General features: G+C 36.4%; 1 protein-coding gene across 1 annotated transcript; it reads right to left on the reverse strand.

Moving 5' to 3' along the window:
* Positions 1-495: 495 nt before the first annotated feature.
* On the reverse strand, positions 496-2,734 carry LOC121775811 (alanine--glyoxylate aminotransferase 2 homolog 3, mitochondrial-like). The gene is made up of 8 exons (XM_042172882.1): positions 2,549-2,734; positions 2,233-2,463; positions 1,707-1,877; positions 1,478-1,621; positions 1,225-1,404; positions 795-1,134; positions 635-721; positions 496-562 (listed from the first exon to the last, which is right to left on the reverse strand). Exons 1-8 carry the CDS (start codon positions 2,732-2,734, stop codon positions 519-521), a joined length of 1,383 nt encoding a protein of 460 aa, XP_042028816.1. The 3' UTR covers positions 496-518.
* Between the last annotated feature and the right edge of the window lie 15,178 nt (positions 2,735-17,912).

Consider the following 17,912-nt stretch of genomic DNA (forward strand, 5'->3'; position numbering starts at 1 on the left):
CAACGGCTTCAACAGATATCTTTTACCTTTAACTGATTCAATATTTCAACAAAAAATTTAATAAAAATAAATAATTACATGCAGTTCTACTTTTTATTTCTTGAAAAGGGTATTTCAGTATTGAATTGTATAAGTTCATTAGGTATATAAGTTGTAGATGTGTATTTACATGTCCAAAAGATTTTAACTAGGAGTAATATTTATGGGCTTATTATAATAAATAACTTTTTTTATTTTATATTAACAAAGCATAATAATTTCGAATTATATATGTTTATAGAAATATATAATGTATCGTACAATGCATGAGTGAGATTAGAGATACTCTATGAATAAGGTATGAAATCGGCTAAAGTTTAGAACCCAATCGCAAGAGAGAAAAAGAAAAATAAAAAGGATACCGAATAATACGTTATCAAATATTAGTACTCTACTCGATTAAGTTGCCTCACTAGAAAAAATCACATTTTTCATCATGAAATGGATTATGTTGTAGACCTTTCATTTCACATCCAACTCTATACCTTCGACAATGAATAGTCCATCACATCCACAAGGAAATCTGCATCAACATAATAAATCAGCATCTACATAAGGTTGCAACGAAATAAATCAACGCGATAAGGACACGAACCAGCATCCTCCTCGGTGAAGCAGAGGGGCGGCGTGATCCTGAGCACGTTCCCGAAGAACCCCCCTTTCCCGACCACAACTCCCAAATCTAACAACACAGCAAAACAACATTTACATTCATTAGGATTTTAGTACAAGTATGATCGTCGAAATGAGATCACCTTTCATTAGTTCCAGCACATAAAGAGTCTCATCCTTGGCAGGGGCTTTCAGCTGCCGGTCCGTTACAAGCTCTATTCCAAGCATCATCCCTCTTCCCCTGACATCCCCGATGATCTCGTGTTTGTCCTTCAAGGAAACGAGGCGTTCCTTGAGGTACGATCCGACAGTGAGAGCATTCTCCTGAAGCTGTTCCTTCTCTATCACTTTAAGCACTGCAAGACCGGCAGCACTACAGACGGGGTTGCCACCAAACGTGTTGAAATAGTTCCGATGAGTCAACACCTTTGCAATCTCGGGCGTGGTCACCACTGCACCCAGTGGCATTCCGTTCCCAATGCCCTGAGACGATAGATACACACACAATACATAACGCGTCAAATATCTGTTGCTGTGATGTGAAGACATAACTTGGAGAAAATGAAAAACTACTTTGGCCAAGGTTACTATATCAGGCACAACCCCGTGGGCCTCAAAGCCCCAAAAATGGCTCCCGGTGCGAGCAAAGCCCGACTGGACCTCATCAGCTATGCAAAGGCCACCTGCCTTTCTTATGGTGTCGTAGACAGCAGGAAGATATCCCGGGGCCAACTCCATAACCCCACCAACTCCCTGTTGAGATGCAATTCATCAATACTTATCCACCAGAAGGAAAAAAACAGGTGAAGCGATTCGAGATCTGTACCTGGATGGCTTCAGCAATGAAGGCACCAACACGACCAGACGTTCCGTAAGTGACTATATCATCCACATCTCTTGCATACTTCAACCCGTCCGACCCAAAGACGCCTCTGTACTGGTCCGGATTCAGTGCATGATGCACACCAGTCTGTCAAAAATAGACGCATAAATGGAACAAGTTGAAAAATCACGAGAATATCAAAATACTGAGAATTTGTTCAATATCAAAATACCTGCACAACATTGAATTTGTAGCTTCCTTGAGCAGTGGCAGCCATTGTGCCGGAAGCATTACCATGATAGCCATTCCTAACCGAAACCACATCGTGGCAGCCACTGTACAATCGCGCCATCATCAAGGCCAGCTCATTCGCCTCCGTCCCCGAATTCGTGAAGAAAACAACCTAAATCAATTAATGTTTTATTTGCCGCCATTAAAATGTCCCATTTTTCCTTTTTTGTCCGCAGTCAATAAATGTTTTATTTCACTTTTACAACTTAAATCATGGAGACAGGGAGTAATACACACACAGAGACCAAAAAATACAAGTACTTATTTTCGTCCGCCCGTGAAATGTCCCATTTTTCGTTTTTCATCCGACTGCTTATAAATTTCTCATTTCATTTTTACTATATTTGGTAGGTGACCTCTACATTTCAATAACTCATTTCACTCACATTTTATTAATAAATAAATCAGTATATAACCTTAGCACGTCAAATATGGGACATTTAATGATTGACAGAGAGAGTATAAACCTTGAGATCGCCGGGAAACTTGGAAGCGAGCTTCTCGGCAAAATCGGCGATGGCAGGATTGAGATAGAGGACAGTGGGATGCTGGAGACGCTTCATCTGATCAACGACGGCGTCCACCACCTCGGGGTGGCTGTGGCCACATCCCACGGTGGCGATCCCGCCGAACGCGTCGAGGTATCTCCGCCCCTTGTCGTCGAACAGATACTGCATCTTCCCATCAACCAAACACAACTTCGCCAAAAAAAAAAAATTAAAAAAAAATCACATTCACATTCAAAGAGAATACTAGCAATAAGACAAGGGTTGCGAATGATACAGGCGTTTTGAAGGAATGAAAGATGGAGGGGTTGAGGAAGTGGCGGCGCTTGGCGAGGATCTCGTCGGCGGAGGGGCCGGTGTATGGTGGGGGGACGTAGTCGAAGGCGGGGATTTTCGGGAGAGGAGGTTCAGAGAGAGTGGATTTGGAGGCGGCTGCGACGCGGGAGAATGAGTGTCTACGCATTATCATCATCATCATCTTCACAATCTCTCTCAAGAAAGAAAAGATGAATGGTGAAGATGGATATACATATGCATATGCATTGAAAAGGGAATATATATATATACGAGGATATAATTATGAAAGACTAATCTTGACTATTTTTTTTAGTCCCTCTTTAGCGGTAAATTTACTTTATTTTTGGGAAGATCACGTTTTCAATTTCCTTACATTCTATTGTATTTGCTATGTGATTTCTCATCAATTTTAAATCAATATTCGAATTTCAAAATTTTTCCATATTTTTGGGAAGATCATGTTTTCAATTTCCCTACATTCTATTGTACTCCCTCCGTCCCCGATTAAGAGTCACACTTTGACCGGGCACAAGTTTTAAGAAATGTAAAAAAAATTGGTTGAAAAAGTTAGTGGAATGTGGTACCCACTTTTTTATATTGGTTTTATAATAAAATGTGAGTAAAGTGAGTTAGTGGAATGTGGAACCTACTTACCATTTATGGTAAAAATGAAGTGTGACTCTTAATTGGGGACGGACCAAAATGGAAAAGTGTGACTCTTAATCGGGGATGGAGGGAGTATTTGCTACGTGATTTCTCATCAATTTTGAATCAATATTCGAATTTCAAAACTTTTCCATATTTTTGGGAAGATCATGTTTTCAATTTCCCTTAATTCTATTGTATTTGCTATGTGATTTCTCAACAATTTTGAATCAATATTCAAATTTCAAAACTTTTCCATATTTTTGGGAAGATCATGTTTTCAATTTCCCTACATTCTATTGTCATTTGCGTTTTATTTTGTGCAAATAGGAATTCGTATCATTGCTGTCACACTTAATATTACCCATTTACATTTTGGTAACTAATAAAAGTCTCCAATTTGACAAGTAGATTCAGAGCAACTACTACTATAAGGAGATAATATCACTTGGCACTATAATATGGTATGGCCACTCAATGAATTTATGACAAGTGGAGAGTCACTTAAAATTAACAAATGTAAATTTAAATTTACTCATAATTCTAAAATATTCTATAATACTAAAAATTTCCCGAAAATTCTATTAGCATATAATTAAAAGTTTTTAATATTTAATGTTTTCTTAATGTAAGAAATTCTAGATTTTATTTTAAAATTATGAAATAATATTAAATATTATTTATAACATAATTGTTAGAATAATAATTTATTAATAGAATTATTCATAGAGTTTATTTACTTTATACACTATATAATCGTTTATATTATTAGTTTAATATATACTAATTCTAAAATATGGAAAACTTCCTAAATATTTGTGGGCATCTCATTTATATACATAATACACGTACGTGAATATTCTATAAAAAAATTACTCTATAACTAACAGAAAATTCATATATTCATGTTAGTGGTCCAGGGGATTTAATTTAATAAATATTGACTACGTAGATCTAAGAATGAAGATATTAATCCTACTACACAATTCTATTCATAAATTGTTATTCTAACTACTATGTTAAATAATATTTTAAAAATCTTGAATTTCTCACATGCTATTACGAAAAATTAAATACTTTTCATTTAATTATTTTGTTTTGGAAATTTTTCAATATTATAGAATATTTTAGAATTATGAGAAGATTTGAATTTACATTTGTTAATTTCCATATATGGCTCTTCACTTGTCATAAATTTATTGAGTGGACATACTCTTGACCACTGCTTCTCATAATCTATTGCTCAAATGAGTATTTGCGTATTTTTCTTTTTCTGCATACATGACGTGGAGTGGGGAGCGAGGATATAATTAGCATGATGGAGAAGATTCTGTTTTCCAAATTTATTATTTACCGTTATTTTTTTCTTAGTAAAATAAGGATTAAGGTCATAATTAGGGGTACTTAGGTTCTTCGGTTCTCGGTTAATCGAAACCGAAATCGGATCCGATCTGTTAATTGAGGAACCGGAACCAGAATATTCGGTTCCGGTTCCGATTCTAACCGGTTACTAACCGAGAATCGGATTAAATTTTAATTTATATTTTATAATTTCATATTAATATAACTTAATATACCATTACTATTAATCAAGTTTCTTAACTCTATTTTATAATTTAGGTATTGGCGTATCGAATTTTTTTGGTATTGAACTTTTTTAGTTATTTAAATTTTTAGTTATTGGATGATGAATATTGTTGCTTTGTTAGTTTTTACTATTTGACTTATGTTTATTCATAAGTCAATTCGGTTCTTCGGTTCCAAGACGGAACTGGCCGATTCTTAACCGACCAGTTTCAGTTCTTGAATTTAGAAAATTTTGTAACCGGTTAACCGGTCAACCAGTCTGGTTCTAACCGGAACCAACTGAATAAGCACCCCTGGTCACAATTATAACTGCATAATTTATCATAAATTGTGCATTATTTATTGAGAAAATAGCTTTAAAAAATACTCCTTTCGTCCATCATTAGACTAAGCACGAGTTTTAAGAAATACTGGGATAAAAATTTAGTGGAATGTGGATCCTATTTTAAAACTCCTTGTATCCCAACTAAGTTGAGTCTTATTCCTTTTTTGGATGTCTCAACGAAGTTGAGTCATTTCTTTTTTAATGAAAAACAAAACATCAAATCACTCATACATTATTTCATAACCTATTTTTCTCTCTCTTTATCTTTCTGACTTTATTCTCCTCTCATACTTTTCAACACAATTTCTTAATCTCCGTGCCCAAAAGTTTTGACTCAATGAAGAGAGGGGTTTTGCACGTGTCCTCCTTTCAACAGGATTTATAGTTTCCCACTAATGCAACAAATATTACTAAGTATAAGCGGCAAGAGCTTAAACTAGGGACCTACTCGAGATCGATTCTATGACACGGGGTTGGTGTTAGCCACCATGCCTTAAGCACTTGAGCGCGGACCTAAAAACTAGAGTGGGAAACTTGAACTTTAAAATGAAAACTGAGTTTGAGAGTTTAAACTAAATCTAGCTAAGAAAACATGAATAGAAGAGTGTTTTGAAAGCTTTGCGCGAAGCAATTAACTAGAGAAAGAGACTTAGGCATGGGCATTCCAAAACTAATGGCAGCTTGAGACAAGAAATGCTTAAAATCATTTCAGAAACATGAGTAATGGATTTGCAGCTTAAAACAAGAACGAGATTGACTAGTTGTAGGAAGAAAATAAGCAAACTTCGGAACACAATTGACTTCAAAACTAGAACAAAACAAGAACATCTACTACATGAATCTTGAGCAAATCCTACGCAACATCTAGATCTCAACATCTAAGCCACCAATTGCGAAAAGCATCCAAGAAACATTAGTACATAACATCATCAACATGAAAATAACCAAAGCTTCATAAAACTGGAAATAAACTGAGATCCAACGGCGAAGTCGTCAATTCTCCTATTGAAACCATTTAATCTAACTAGGAAGCAAGGTGTGAAGAAGCTTCAAAGATGGAGGCGTCAATTCCACCGTTGAAACGACCAGCACAATGTAAATCTACACTAAAGTCTTGAAAACATGAAATGAAATGTAATCCCGACGTCGGAGTTGTCAATTCCTCCGTCGAAACTACATAGCTAAGCTAAGAAGGCAGTTAACTATCGAAACTAAGCTAAGATAGCGGTGGCGATAAGCGCCTATGAGAGCTTCTTACCTAAACTACGATAGCGTTAAGCGCCCTCTCTTCATTGTGGAAAGCTTCTATTTATAGAGTAGCTTCAACTTCAACCCTAAGGAAACTTCTCGTCCGATTTGACCATTTTACTCTTGCAGTAATTGATGATTTTCAGTCAGCACGCCATTCTTTCTCCTTGACCAATAAGGCGACTTTTTCTGCACTTTTGCTCCATTTCTGCTTAATCTGAATTTGCTCAGTCAGTTTACACCATCTACTTGACCAACAGATACCTCTTCATGTGGCGATCTCCTCTTGACCAGCTCAGTCATCTCATGTTGAAGTAACTTTGATATATCTCAATCCAATAGGTCCAGAGGATTCACTAGATCACAGGGACTAGGAGATCATGAATCTGTCAGAATTTGGTCGTCGGACACATTTTTCTTGCTTCAAAACCTCAACCCACTATACTATTAGCTAGTATAGAGAAGCAAAGGATTGATCCCACGAGGACGGATGTGTTAGCAAGCATTTAGAGGGGTTTTGGAGGGTTGGCTACTGCCACACAATAAGTGGGTCGAGAATTTTAAATTACTGGGTCACGAGAATTAAAAGCACTCAAGTACTAACTAATTATTAGACCTAAGAAACAAGAAAGACGCGTACGCATGCATGATTCGAGAGATGACTTAACTAAGGAAATTTTTATCAAAACTACCAGGTCAAGTAAAAAAGGTTTCCTAAAACAGTTAGACAAAAGAGCATGAAAAAGCAGTGGGACAGATCCCGATTTAGCTACTAAGACAGGTAAAGCTGCAAAAGCAAACAAACAACGGATCTGGATCTAACTACCAATGACCTTCATCTTCTTCAGCAAATAAATATGAACATGAACGAAACAGAGCATCAAAAATAGAGCAAACTCAGACCTAACCGAAAAGTTATGATTAAACAGAAAACTGTCAGATCTAAGCTACCAAGTCGAGTAAATTGAAAGCAACAATAAAAAAAGGCATAACCATGCAGATCCACGCTAGTACGTTTCAATTCCACAACTCCAAATCACAATTCCACTCCAGATCAACCTGATCCAAGCTCAAACCACATTCAGATCCATCTCCATCAACTCCGATTAAACTAATTCAACAACAAACACTCTGATTCAACTGATCATCAAGCAACAAAACCGAAGTAAAACAGAAAACATAAACTTACATAGCCACTGAAATACGGTTCAAACAGAAATACCAGTCGCCGAGCTTCTAGCAAGGAAGTTCACGGCGAGGCAAAATAACAGAAAAGCAACAACGATTGTATCTTCGCCCTTGTGAGGACGGTGTTACACCACAGAAACTACACTAAACCGCCGAGTCTGCCTAGAACTACCCCATTGATGCCAAGTGCGTGTGTGAATTGAGCTAACTAAAGTGAAACTAAAGAGTATGTGGAGCTGGTGTCGAATGATATCCTTTTTCTTCAAGATAGTTGCCCCTTTTATAGCTGAGGCTCAGATCCCTAAGGCTTCTTTCTTCATGATTTTTCACTTTTGCCCTCTAAAATAGGATCTTTCAGAACTGCTCTTTGCTTCACTTTTGCTCCTTTTTCCCTGCCCCGGGTAATTTGTATACATTTCCTAGGTCTGGCAGATTTTCACGCAGCTGAACTTACAAACAGTTATTAGTTCACTGAATTAACAGAATTTAACCCCGTAACCAATGCATGAAATGAGCTTTATCACATGTCTTCATGTGGTGAGATCCTCTTGATCAACTTGCTAGCTAGCCAAGCTACATTGCTCTGCTTGTCTCTAACTGATCAATTTGTCTTCAGCTCTGGCCATTTTTCGCTCATTTTCCGAGTTGATCAAGTTGTTCCTACACTCTGCCGCTTCAATACTTTTTAGCTCCTGCACACTTAAATTCACCACTTTTTTGCACATTATCAATTTGATTAGTGTAATAACCCTATAAAACCTTTCTTGGAACGAGCCCTATCAAACTGCTCACACTTAAACCATGCGTGTCCTCAAGTATGAAAGAACAACAAGATAAAGGGCAAGTTACATGCATGGGTTCCTGACCGACTCCTAAGAAAAGTAAAAACAAACTAAACTGACTAAACAAATGTCAACACAGGCAGACACACACAAGCAAAACTTAAGCAAATATTTACATCTCCATGTTTGAAACTGGCTCAACTTCTGGCTATTGCAGTTTGTATACTAAAAGATGCTTCGAGCGTACATGCCTTTGTACAGTCAGCTTGTGCATGTATACGAGAAAAGCCACGTCCACTTGTTTACCTAATTATGAGAATAAATAATATAATATAATGACTTATTTATTGAAATATAATAAACAAGTCTAAGGCTTCTTGCTAAGAAGGTCAAAGTAAAGAAATCCAATGAATTCTCATGAGTTTTCCAGTAGGGGACTTGTCAGATCTATTAAGAAGAAAAACGTATTCACGACCTAGATAGGCTTTGTCTACATATTGGTATGGTTGAGGTGTTTGTGATAATTCTCTCTTACATAAGAAGAGATTAGTAACACTGGTGTGGTAAAGCATTAAAAGGATCTAATACGAAATGTATTCTTTATTGCTATCTACTGAAAGAATATATTTCAGAATTTTTAGTATTTTCTAGTCTATGAAATTAATATCAATATTGTTTATTTAATCAAACGCCACTTTGACTTATCCATATGTGAGAGTTTGTACGTAACTCAAACATGATATCTTGGGTGGTAGTAATTGAATAACATCTTCAGGTATTGGAATATTATTTCATAGAATTCACGTGCCCAGTGTGGTATGATTAAATCCCCAAGAGGTGTTTGAAAAAGGAATTTATTATTCAGAAATTTGGAATTTATTTCCACGATTAATAAATAAAGTTTCAAACTAGAAAAACTCTTTGGAGAATTAATTTAATTCAAGTCACGTAGCTGACAAAAAAATTAAATTGATGGATTAAGATAATCTTAAACGGGGAAATATTATAAAATAAAATGAACCTAAGTTATTTGTAATTTGGTGATTTAGATGGGAGTGCAATATTATTCTTTAGTGGAATAAAATAATATTTCATTGATAATATATTAAATCATGGGTCATTTGATTTAATTAGATATTTATCTAATGGGTGAGCCCAACATCTATTTCATTCCATGGATCCCCATCCTAGCCCAATACGTCCAAGCTTATAAATAGTGAAGAGATGGAAAACCCTAGTATGAACAACATTACACAACTCACTCCCTCCTAACCCAAGCCGCAGGCGCCGGCGCCTCCCTCTCCCTCTTGCCTCAGTTTTCATGCCCTAGCACGTGGGAGAATTAGGGTTTTGGCTTTTATTCTTGGATTAGATCAAGGAAATCTCGTGTTTGTGTTGGTTTTTCCAAGTTTTGTAGCACCCCAAAAATTTGTGACTTAGTTTTTTATTGATGAGGATGTTGATTGGGAAATTCAATTATGAAATTTAATTTCTATGTGATTGAGTTAATTGGGCGAAATTAGTTGTTGTGAGTTATGTGAGATATTGTGATTTAATTACCAATGTGTAAATTAAATTAAGTGGGATCATGCATAATTATTCCAGCCATTTTATTAGAATTTTCGGCCACTCCTATTTATTGAAAATGATATTATTTTTCTTGGATTTAATTAATTGTTTTGGGATATTTATCCAAATTAAATCCAAGCAAAATAATCCCTGTGTTATTCTACATGATTTTCGACCCTTGTCCATTCCTTGAGAATTTTCAAGTTCTCCTATTAATTAGGAGAAAGAATTATTTTATAGATTTAATTGGTATCTTATTATTTTGCAAGGCCCATTTCGAAATTTTTATTATTTTGGGCTTAAGAATAAAATGGTTAAGTAAGCTAAAATAAATAGTGTAAGCTTTGGAAATTTCTTAATAATAATAATAATAATAATAATAATAGATTAGTTTAAACTTTGAGTTTTCTTTCTTATTTAATTATATTAGTTTAAAACTAAATTAGTATTTTCCTATTGTGATATTTTAAAAAGGGTACGTTCGCAAGTAAAGTCGGAACGAAAGATTCAAGTTGAGGAAAGTAAGCGATCAAGGTGAGCTTTCTTATATTAAAATACAAATCGTATTATATGAAAACTCGAACACATGTTCATGATTTTTTTTTAAAGATGTTGTCTTGCCATAAATGTTTTGTGTATGATGCCTATCTGTTTGGCTAAGGCCAAGTGAAATATGAATGTTGATATATGTGAATCGATTCGATTTTGAGTCCTGGTAGGGTGGTGTCCCTACTTGGAACCTCTGACCGTGAACGGCAGAGAAGGTGACCGTGGAAGGTGGCCACCTTCCCGGCACATGGAAACCTCTTACATGATGGGCAGAGAAGGTGACCGTGCGAGAACACCATCTCGACAGCACAATGTGATCAGATATGGCTAAGTACAGGAAAAAGGGCCCAATGTGAATATTTTAGTAAGCTCGGGTCTTTTCAATAAAACCCTCGAGTGTTACTGTGATGATGGCTTGACAATATTTTCAAATGTATATGTGTAATTTTCGGCAATGCGTTCACTGAGTATTTTTTTTGTACTCAGCTCTGCATATATTTCTAAATGTGCAGGTTGAGACGTGGAAAGGGGGAGGAACAAGTGCTGTGGAGAGAAAACTAGTAACTAACTAAGAATAAAACTCTCGGAGGTTCATGTCTACACACATGGACCGCGTTCTTTTGCTTCCGCTGTGTCGATTAAGAGGCAGTGCCTATGTTATGTTTGACTCTGATAATCAGACTTGTATGAACAGTCACTCGATCTTGTATGATCGAGTGTATTTTGTTATAAGTATTTTCCCTATTTGATGTTAACTTGTGTGTCTCGTTCGGCTTTGGCTTTATATTCCCCTAAATTCTATCCCCGCTTCTTATAATCCCTCCTTAGTCACGATTTCCCCGAGTTATGCTATCCTTAGCTAACTGCGGTCGTGACAGTTACCATATTATAGTCTTACTCTATGAATATTGCAGTGTTACGTGTCTGCATAATTCGTAATACTCCCTCCGTCCCCAAAGAGTATAAACTATTTCCTTTTTCGTCTGTCCCTAAAAGTATGAAATTTCTAATTTTAAAAAATTCAAACAACATACTACCCCTACACATCATTATATTTACAACTTATACTATTACCATTAACATTTATACCATTATAATAATGTGGACCCTACTCTCCACTATATTTCGACTACCCTCTCTCTCTTTGTCTCTCTCTTACTTTTCCCTTTAATTATTAAAACTCGTGCCGAACTCAAAGTTCATACTCTTTGGGTACGGAGGGAGTATTTTTTACATTACCAGATTGCAGTCATACTCTATGAATATTGCAGTGTTACGTCTGCATAGTTTGTAATAGTTTTTTACCTTACCAGATTGCAGCGTTACTATATGAATATTGCAGTATTGCTAAGTGGTATTTGCACTTTTACATATTACCTAAATCAGTTTAGGTTTCAAATTAAGTAATTGACCAAATTACCCCTAGAGAGCAAGATTCCCTACATTATTCAATAAATTGATCTCAAGCGTCCATATACCAAATCCGACGGATCAAATTAGTGGTAGGGTGTCACTATAACTATGGTGACACCCTAATGCTCCCCTATATTATTATTAGTATCCAATTAATTTATTATCATTTGGTAACTTCATTATATACTTAACATATTGACTCAAAAATTACAAAACATAATTATCAAAGATGTTATAAAATTAAAATTTACAGTGACTAAATTAAAATACATTATCATATTTATAAGAATAAAGAAGTCACATGGTATACGTAACTAGTCACACCTGTGTGTTGCACGAATCAGTTTATTTCTATCATTGTTAGAATTACAGTGACTAAATTTAAATACATTATCATAAGAATAAAGAAGTCACATGGTATACTTAACTAGTCACACCAGTGTGTTGCACGGCTCAGTTTATTTCTATCATTGTAATTCTAAGATGAATTCATTGAACAGAATGAAAAAAAAATTACAAATACATATTTATTAAACAATTAAATCTTTAAAAGTTTATAAATTTTGAATTAATCAAAATTTGATTGAACACTTTTACATTTCTACGATAAATAACCACACAGTACCACATTATTAAGAACATATAGTACTATAAAAATACTACTAAAATACTACTATTAATATTAAAACCACACACAATAACACATTAATTTTTAAATTAATTCAAATTTTGAGTCACTTTATTTTTAGACTTATAGCATATGAATATGATGTAACAAAGTCCTTGTCAACAATCTTCAACAAAAATGTGAAAACCATTGCATAATAACTCTTGTATGTAAAAATAAGATAGTGAAAAATTATCACATATCTAAGATCAGATCCAAAAAAAATCCTATCAATAATCTTTAATCTTGAATATTTGGTAGTATATAGAATATATCAATATTCGATGAAAATACAATATCACATTTATTTAATTTTTTTCCAAAAACTGATAATATATTCTTAAAAAAAACAAATATAACATATATTTAATTATTATTTCCAAAAAAGAAAAGAAAATATCCCTATAATCTAGCCTAAAAAACAGCCTTCTAGATTACACATATATAACGTTTTACCCTCCATCCCTGAAAGTTTGTCCCATTTTTCCGTTTTCATCTGTCCCACAAAATTTGTCTCATTTCATTTTTTACCATTTTTTATAGCGGGCCTCATATTCCACTAACTCATTCCTACTCACATTTTATTATAAAACTAATATATAAAAGTAGAACTCACATTCCGCTAACTTTTTTAACTCACTTTTCATTACATTTCTTAAAACTCGTGTAGGGTCAAAGTGGGACAGTATTTGGGGGTCGAAGGGAGTATTTCCAAAATGGAAAATATCTCTATAATCAGCCCATGAATTCACATAATAATACACATTTATAACAGTAAGAGCATCTTCAAGAGACGAGGTAAATGGAGAGGTAAAGAGAAATAATTACCATACTTACCTCTTCTATATAAAATTTCATTCTCCAAGGAAAGGGTATTTGAGAAGGTATTATACCTTCTTTTATTTTGAGATGGTATCTTTACATCTTTTTGGAACAAAAGGTAAAAAGTTAGTTATTTTTATTTTCCTTTTTCATTTACCTTCTTCTCTTGAAGTCCATTACTTCTTGAGAATGTATAATTACCTTTTTGAGAATATAAATGAGATATATACCTTTTCAATTTACATTTTTCCCTTGGAGTAGGGGTGAGCAAAAAAAACCGGAAACCGAATATCCGAGCCGAACCAAACCGAAATTTTGAAATTCGATTCGGTTAGTTTGGTTATTCGGTTTTTTCGGTTATTCGGTTCGGTTCGATTTTGAAAATACAAAAATTTCGGTTTTTTGGTTCGGGCGAAGAAAAAACCGAAAAACCAAATTATATATATATTCTTTTAATTTAATATATTATATTATATATAATATATATTCTTTTAATATATTCTACTAGATAATATATATTATATATATTATTAATTTTATATTATATATATATATTCTATTAGTATATATAAAATAAATATATATATATATATATATTATATGTTTTTTTCGGTTTTTCGGATTTTTCGGTTTTGTTCAGGTTTTTTGGGTTTTTAAGTTCGGTTTTCAGTTTTTCGGGTTCGATTCGGTTTGGATTTTGAACTAAATTCTATTTTTCGGTTTTGGTTCGGTTTTGGAAAAAAACAGAACCAAAACCCGAATGCTCACCCCTACCTTGGAGATGCTCTAACTCATTTTTGCATATTTGGATATTTGGTAAATTTATATGCCAATATACACACAATTAAACATTTTGTAGTTTTATAATATCAGCGCTCTGGTTGAGAAATATTTGGTTAAAATGCATGCTTAGTTATTATTGCATCAGAGCTAGCATACGATTGAGTCAATTTTTGTGGATTGTATAATCTTCACATGTTAAATTCATGTGCTAATTAAACCACTGAAAAAATTGGAGAACTATAACAATTAGTTTCATACTCCATCTTAAGGTGCCAATAGTAAGTTTTAAATGAATGAGTTGATTTTTGCTATGTATTCTTGGATCTGAATTAGGTTTGGTTGGTATTTATTTGATTGTGATGGCTGGAAGATTACCCCGACCGGATCATAGTTGCTATGTCTTCAATTTTGCATATATGCTTTATATATCAATAATGTTATCTTTCTCTTTTGTGCTAACTGGTGACACTTAGGCCATCCACAACGCTGTCTCTATACCGTCTCTTAAACCGTCTCTTAACTACTATTTGAGCACTATTTGAGGGCCCCACTGTCCTTTTTTCCTCCATCTCTTAACTAAGAGACGGAGGCTGCAACGCTCCGTCTCTTAACCGTCTCTATACCGTCTCTTAATTACTATTCATTCAATTTAATTTATAATTTTTTTTAAAACCCAATTCAATTTAAACAAACACACTTTATTAAAATTAAAACAAAATTAAAAAACACACAAAATAAAAAAACACACAAAATAAAAAAAACACACAAAATAAAAAAACACACAAAATAAAAAAACACACAAAATAAAAAAAAATTAATCGGAAGGGCTAATCATCCTCCGGAGGCGGTCGAGGTTGAGGGGGAGTCGGAAGGCCAAGTTGTGCTGCCATATGCACAATTCCGTTCCACCAGGCCGCGTATTGGGAGTGCGAGAAGCGGGAAGTGTCCGCCATTGTGGCGGTCATGTACGCCACCATAAGTGTGTCCGAGCCTCCTCGCGAGCCCGATCCTGAGGCCGGTTGGCTTGATTCGCCTCGGCCCTTCCTTGCTCTAGCCGCTTTCGCCGCCTTCGTCCCTTGCGGCCGACGGCGCGTACTCGCGGATCCTCCTGCATCGCCGACCGTACCCGCAAACTCCTGGGATTCAGCATCATGTTGGCTGATGCCTTCAGCAGTGTCACCACCAGACGCACCAGCACTAGACGAGTATTGGCCACTCGCCGTATGCTTCGTGCGCTTCGAGTTTGAGCCCGAGCTGGAGCGGAAACCGCCGGCCCATCGTTCCTCGTCCTTGACGTCGCGCCAAACATCAACAAATCTGAATTGATGTCCCTCGTCCTGGTAGTAGGCGCGCAAAGCGGACGTCAAAATGTCGGTGGCCGTGGCGCCGCTTTGGTAGCGCGCCTCTTCCGCCGAGTAGATGCCGCAGAATTTTTTGACCTGTCGGTCGACTCGGTCAAAGTGACAGCGGATCATTTTAACTGTGCGCTTGCGGGAGCGGTTCGGCTTTATTTGGTGGTAGACCTCGACAACCTTTTCCCAGAAACACTTCCGGGTTTGTTGATTCCCGACGATGGATCGTACGAGACCGTGATCCAGGCGTTGTACACCGCCATCGTTTCGAGGTTGTTGTACGGATGTCGGCCAAGATCCTCTTCCTCTTCTTCCTCCTCGTCCTCGCCCGTCTGGGGTTGTACACTGCCTCGGCCACCTCCACCGCCTCGGCCACCTCCACCGCCTCGGCCTACTCCCGGCGTGGGATCAACTGGAAAATCCTCCCGGATCTGGGATAATCCCTGCGAAAACCGCGGGACGTTGGGACGAACATATGCATCAAGGTCAAAATTGGGTGGTTGGTACCCCCCCGGCGTCGCCGAACCCTGGGTCCCCGGCGTTGACGAACCTCCACCGCCCAATGTGTTGATCATGTTCTCCCAATCGCCGAATGAGTTGAGATCCCACCCGCCGGAGCCGGAGCCGCCATAGTTGCCCTCGCCGTCGCCGGACATCTTGAGTTGGGTTATGAAAATTTCAACGAAAATTTGAGAGAAAATTTAGATGATATGAAGAATAGATGTGTAGTTGTGTGTAAATGAGGATGGGTTTAGGAGTATTTATAGAGTAAAAAATTTAATAAAAAACAAAAAAAATATAAAAAAAAAAACAAAAAAACGGTAATAATACCGTTACAAAATTTTTTTTTTTTATTTAAATTCGATTTTTTTTAAAAAAAAAATATTTATTGCGTCAGCACGTGACGACGCCCACTCGCGGGCCGGCGAGTGGGCGTCACGCACGACGCCGGGCTGCGCCACGTCGCCGAGGCGCGTGGCGAGCCAGCTCGTCTCCTGGCTCGGCGAGACGAGTCGCGCGACGAGACGCGCGACGAGACGGGACGAGATGGAGGCTGCAACGCGTCTCGCCGGGGTCTCGTCTCGCTGAGACGAGACGCGAGACGCCGGCGAGTCCCGTTGTGGATGGTCTTATACTTGCAAGACTATATTTGAAGCTATTATCTTGGTATTTGTGATGCATCCCTTGGATGTGGGTGATAGCTGTATTAAGTGTATTATTACCCAAATTCTGTTGTGTCTATGAAACCCATAAGCAATTTCTACACAAGTCCAGATATGGGAGATTCGCATTGATTTCAAGACATCAATGGAGAAAATAGGTGGGTCTTTGAGAGAGAAAATCAAGAAGTAAGTTGGTCCATCCATCTCCATGGTTTAAAAGTACTTGAGCAATTTCAGTTAGTAGTACTACTTAAGATTGTGTTCATGTCCTGCTTTGAAACATCAGATACTTGGAGAAAAACATGAAAATCACAACCTCGTCGTTAAGGAGATTGAAAATGTGAACAAGGTTAAGATGTGGTTATCTGGCTTGTTGGATGAAGCTGCAGCCGATTGGGGTGAGGGTGTTTTTGGTGGAGAGGACTACTACTACCTCAACATAAAAGAGGAGAAGCAGGGGTGTTTAGGGCGTTCTCGGGGGTGGCCAGGCGACTGGATGGGGGGAAGCTGCACAAAGGAGGAGGAGAAGACGAAGAAGAAGAAGAAGAAAGATAAAGATCATGATGCCGTTTAGTGGAAGAGCTCGTCTCCTTTCTACCTAATGCCATACTACTACTCACATTTTTACATTTAATGTATAATCATAAATCTTAAAATTCAATGCACAATCATCAAATGTTGTTATATAATATTCCCTCCCTCCGTATTCAAAAAATAGAAACATGAAACCGTACGAGTTTTAATGCACAATTGGTAAATTAAGTGAGAAAAATTGGTAAAGTAAGATAGGGGAAAAGAAAAATGAGTAAAGTAAGAAAGTGGATGAGAAAAAGTAGTGAATTGTGGGTCCATGTTCTAAAATAAAAAGATTCTTCTATTTTTAAGTAACGACCCAAAATGGAAATAGTTGTTCTTTTTAAAAGACGGAAGGAGTGGAGAGATGTAACCGTTATTAACTCATAAATTTATAACTTATGTCGTATAATTAATTGGACCCACTACTAATAACATATTTACAATCTTTGATATTTACAATCTTTGATATTATGGAAGTTAAAAAGTTTGTTTTATTCTTATTCTACATGGGAAAAGTGAAGAGTTTTGGAAGACTTTCATAATTCCTTTTTTTTACTATAAATACATGGCATTTGTTATGTTATAGTAATCCACACGTTCCTACATTTTTTTTTTCATTACATTCTTGGTTGAATTTTCTGCACAAATTTAACTCACTTTCAAGTATTCTTCCGC

The sequence above is a fragment of the Salvia splendens genome, chromosome 2 (genome assembly GCF_004379255.2).
Source record: "Salvia splendens isolate huo1 chromosome 2, SspV2, whole genome shotgun sequence".
NCBI lineage: Eukaryota > Viridiplantae > Streptophyta > Magnoliopsida > Lamiales > Lamiaceae > Salvia > Salvia splendens.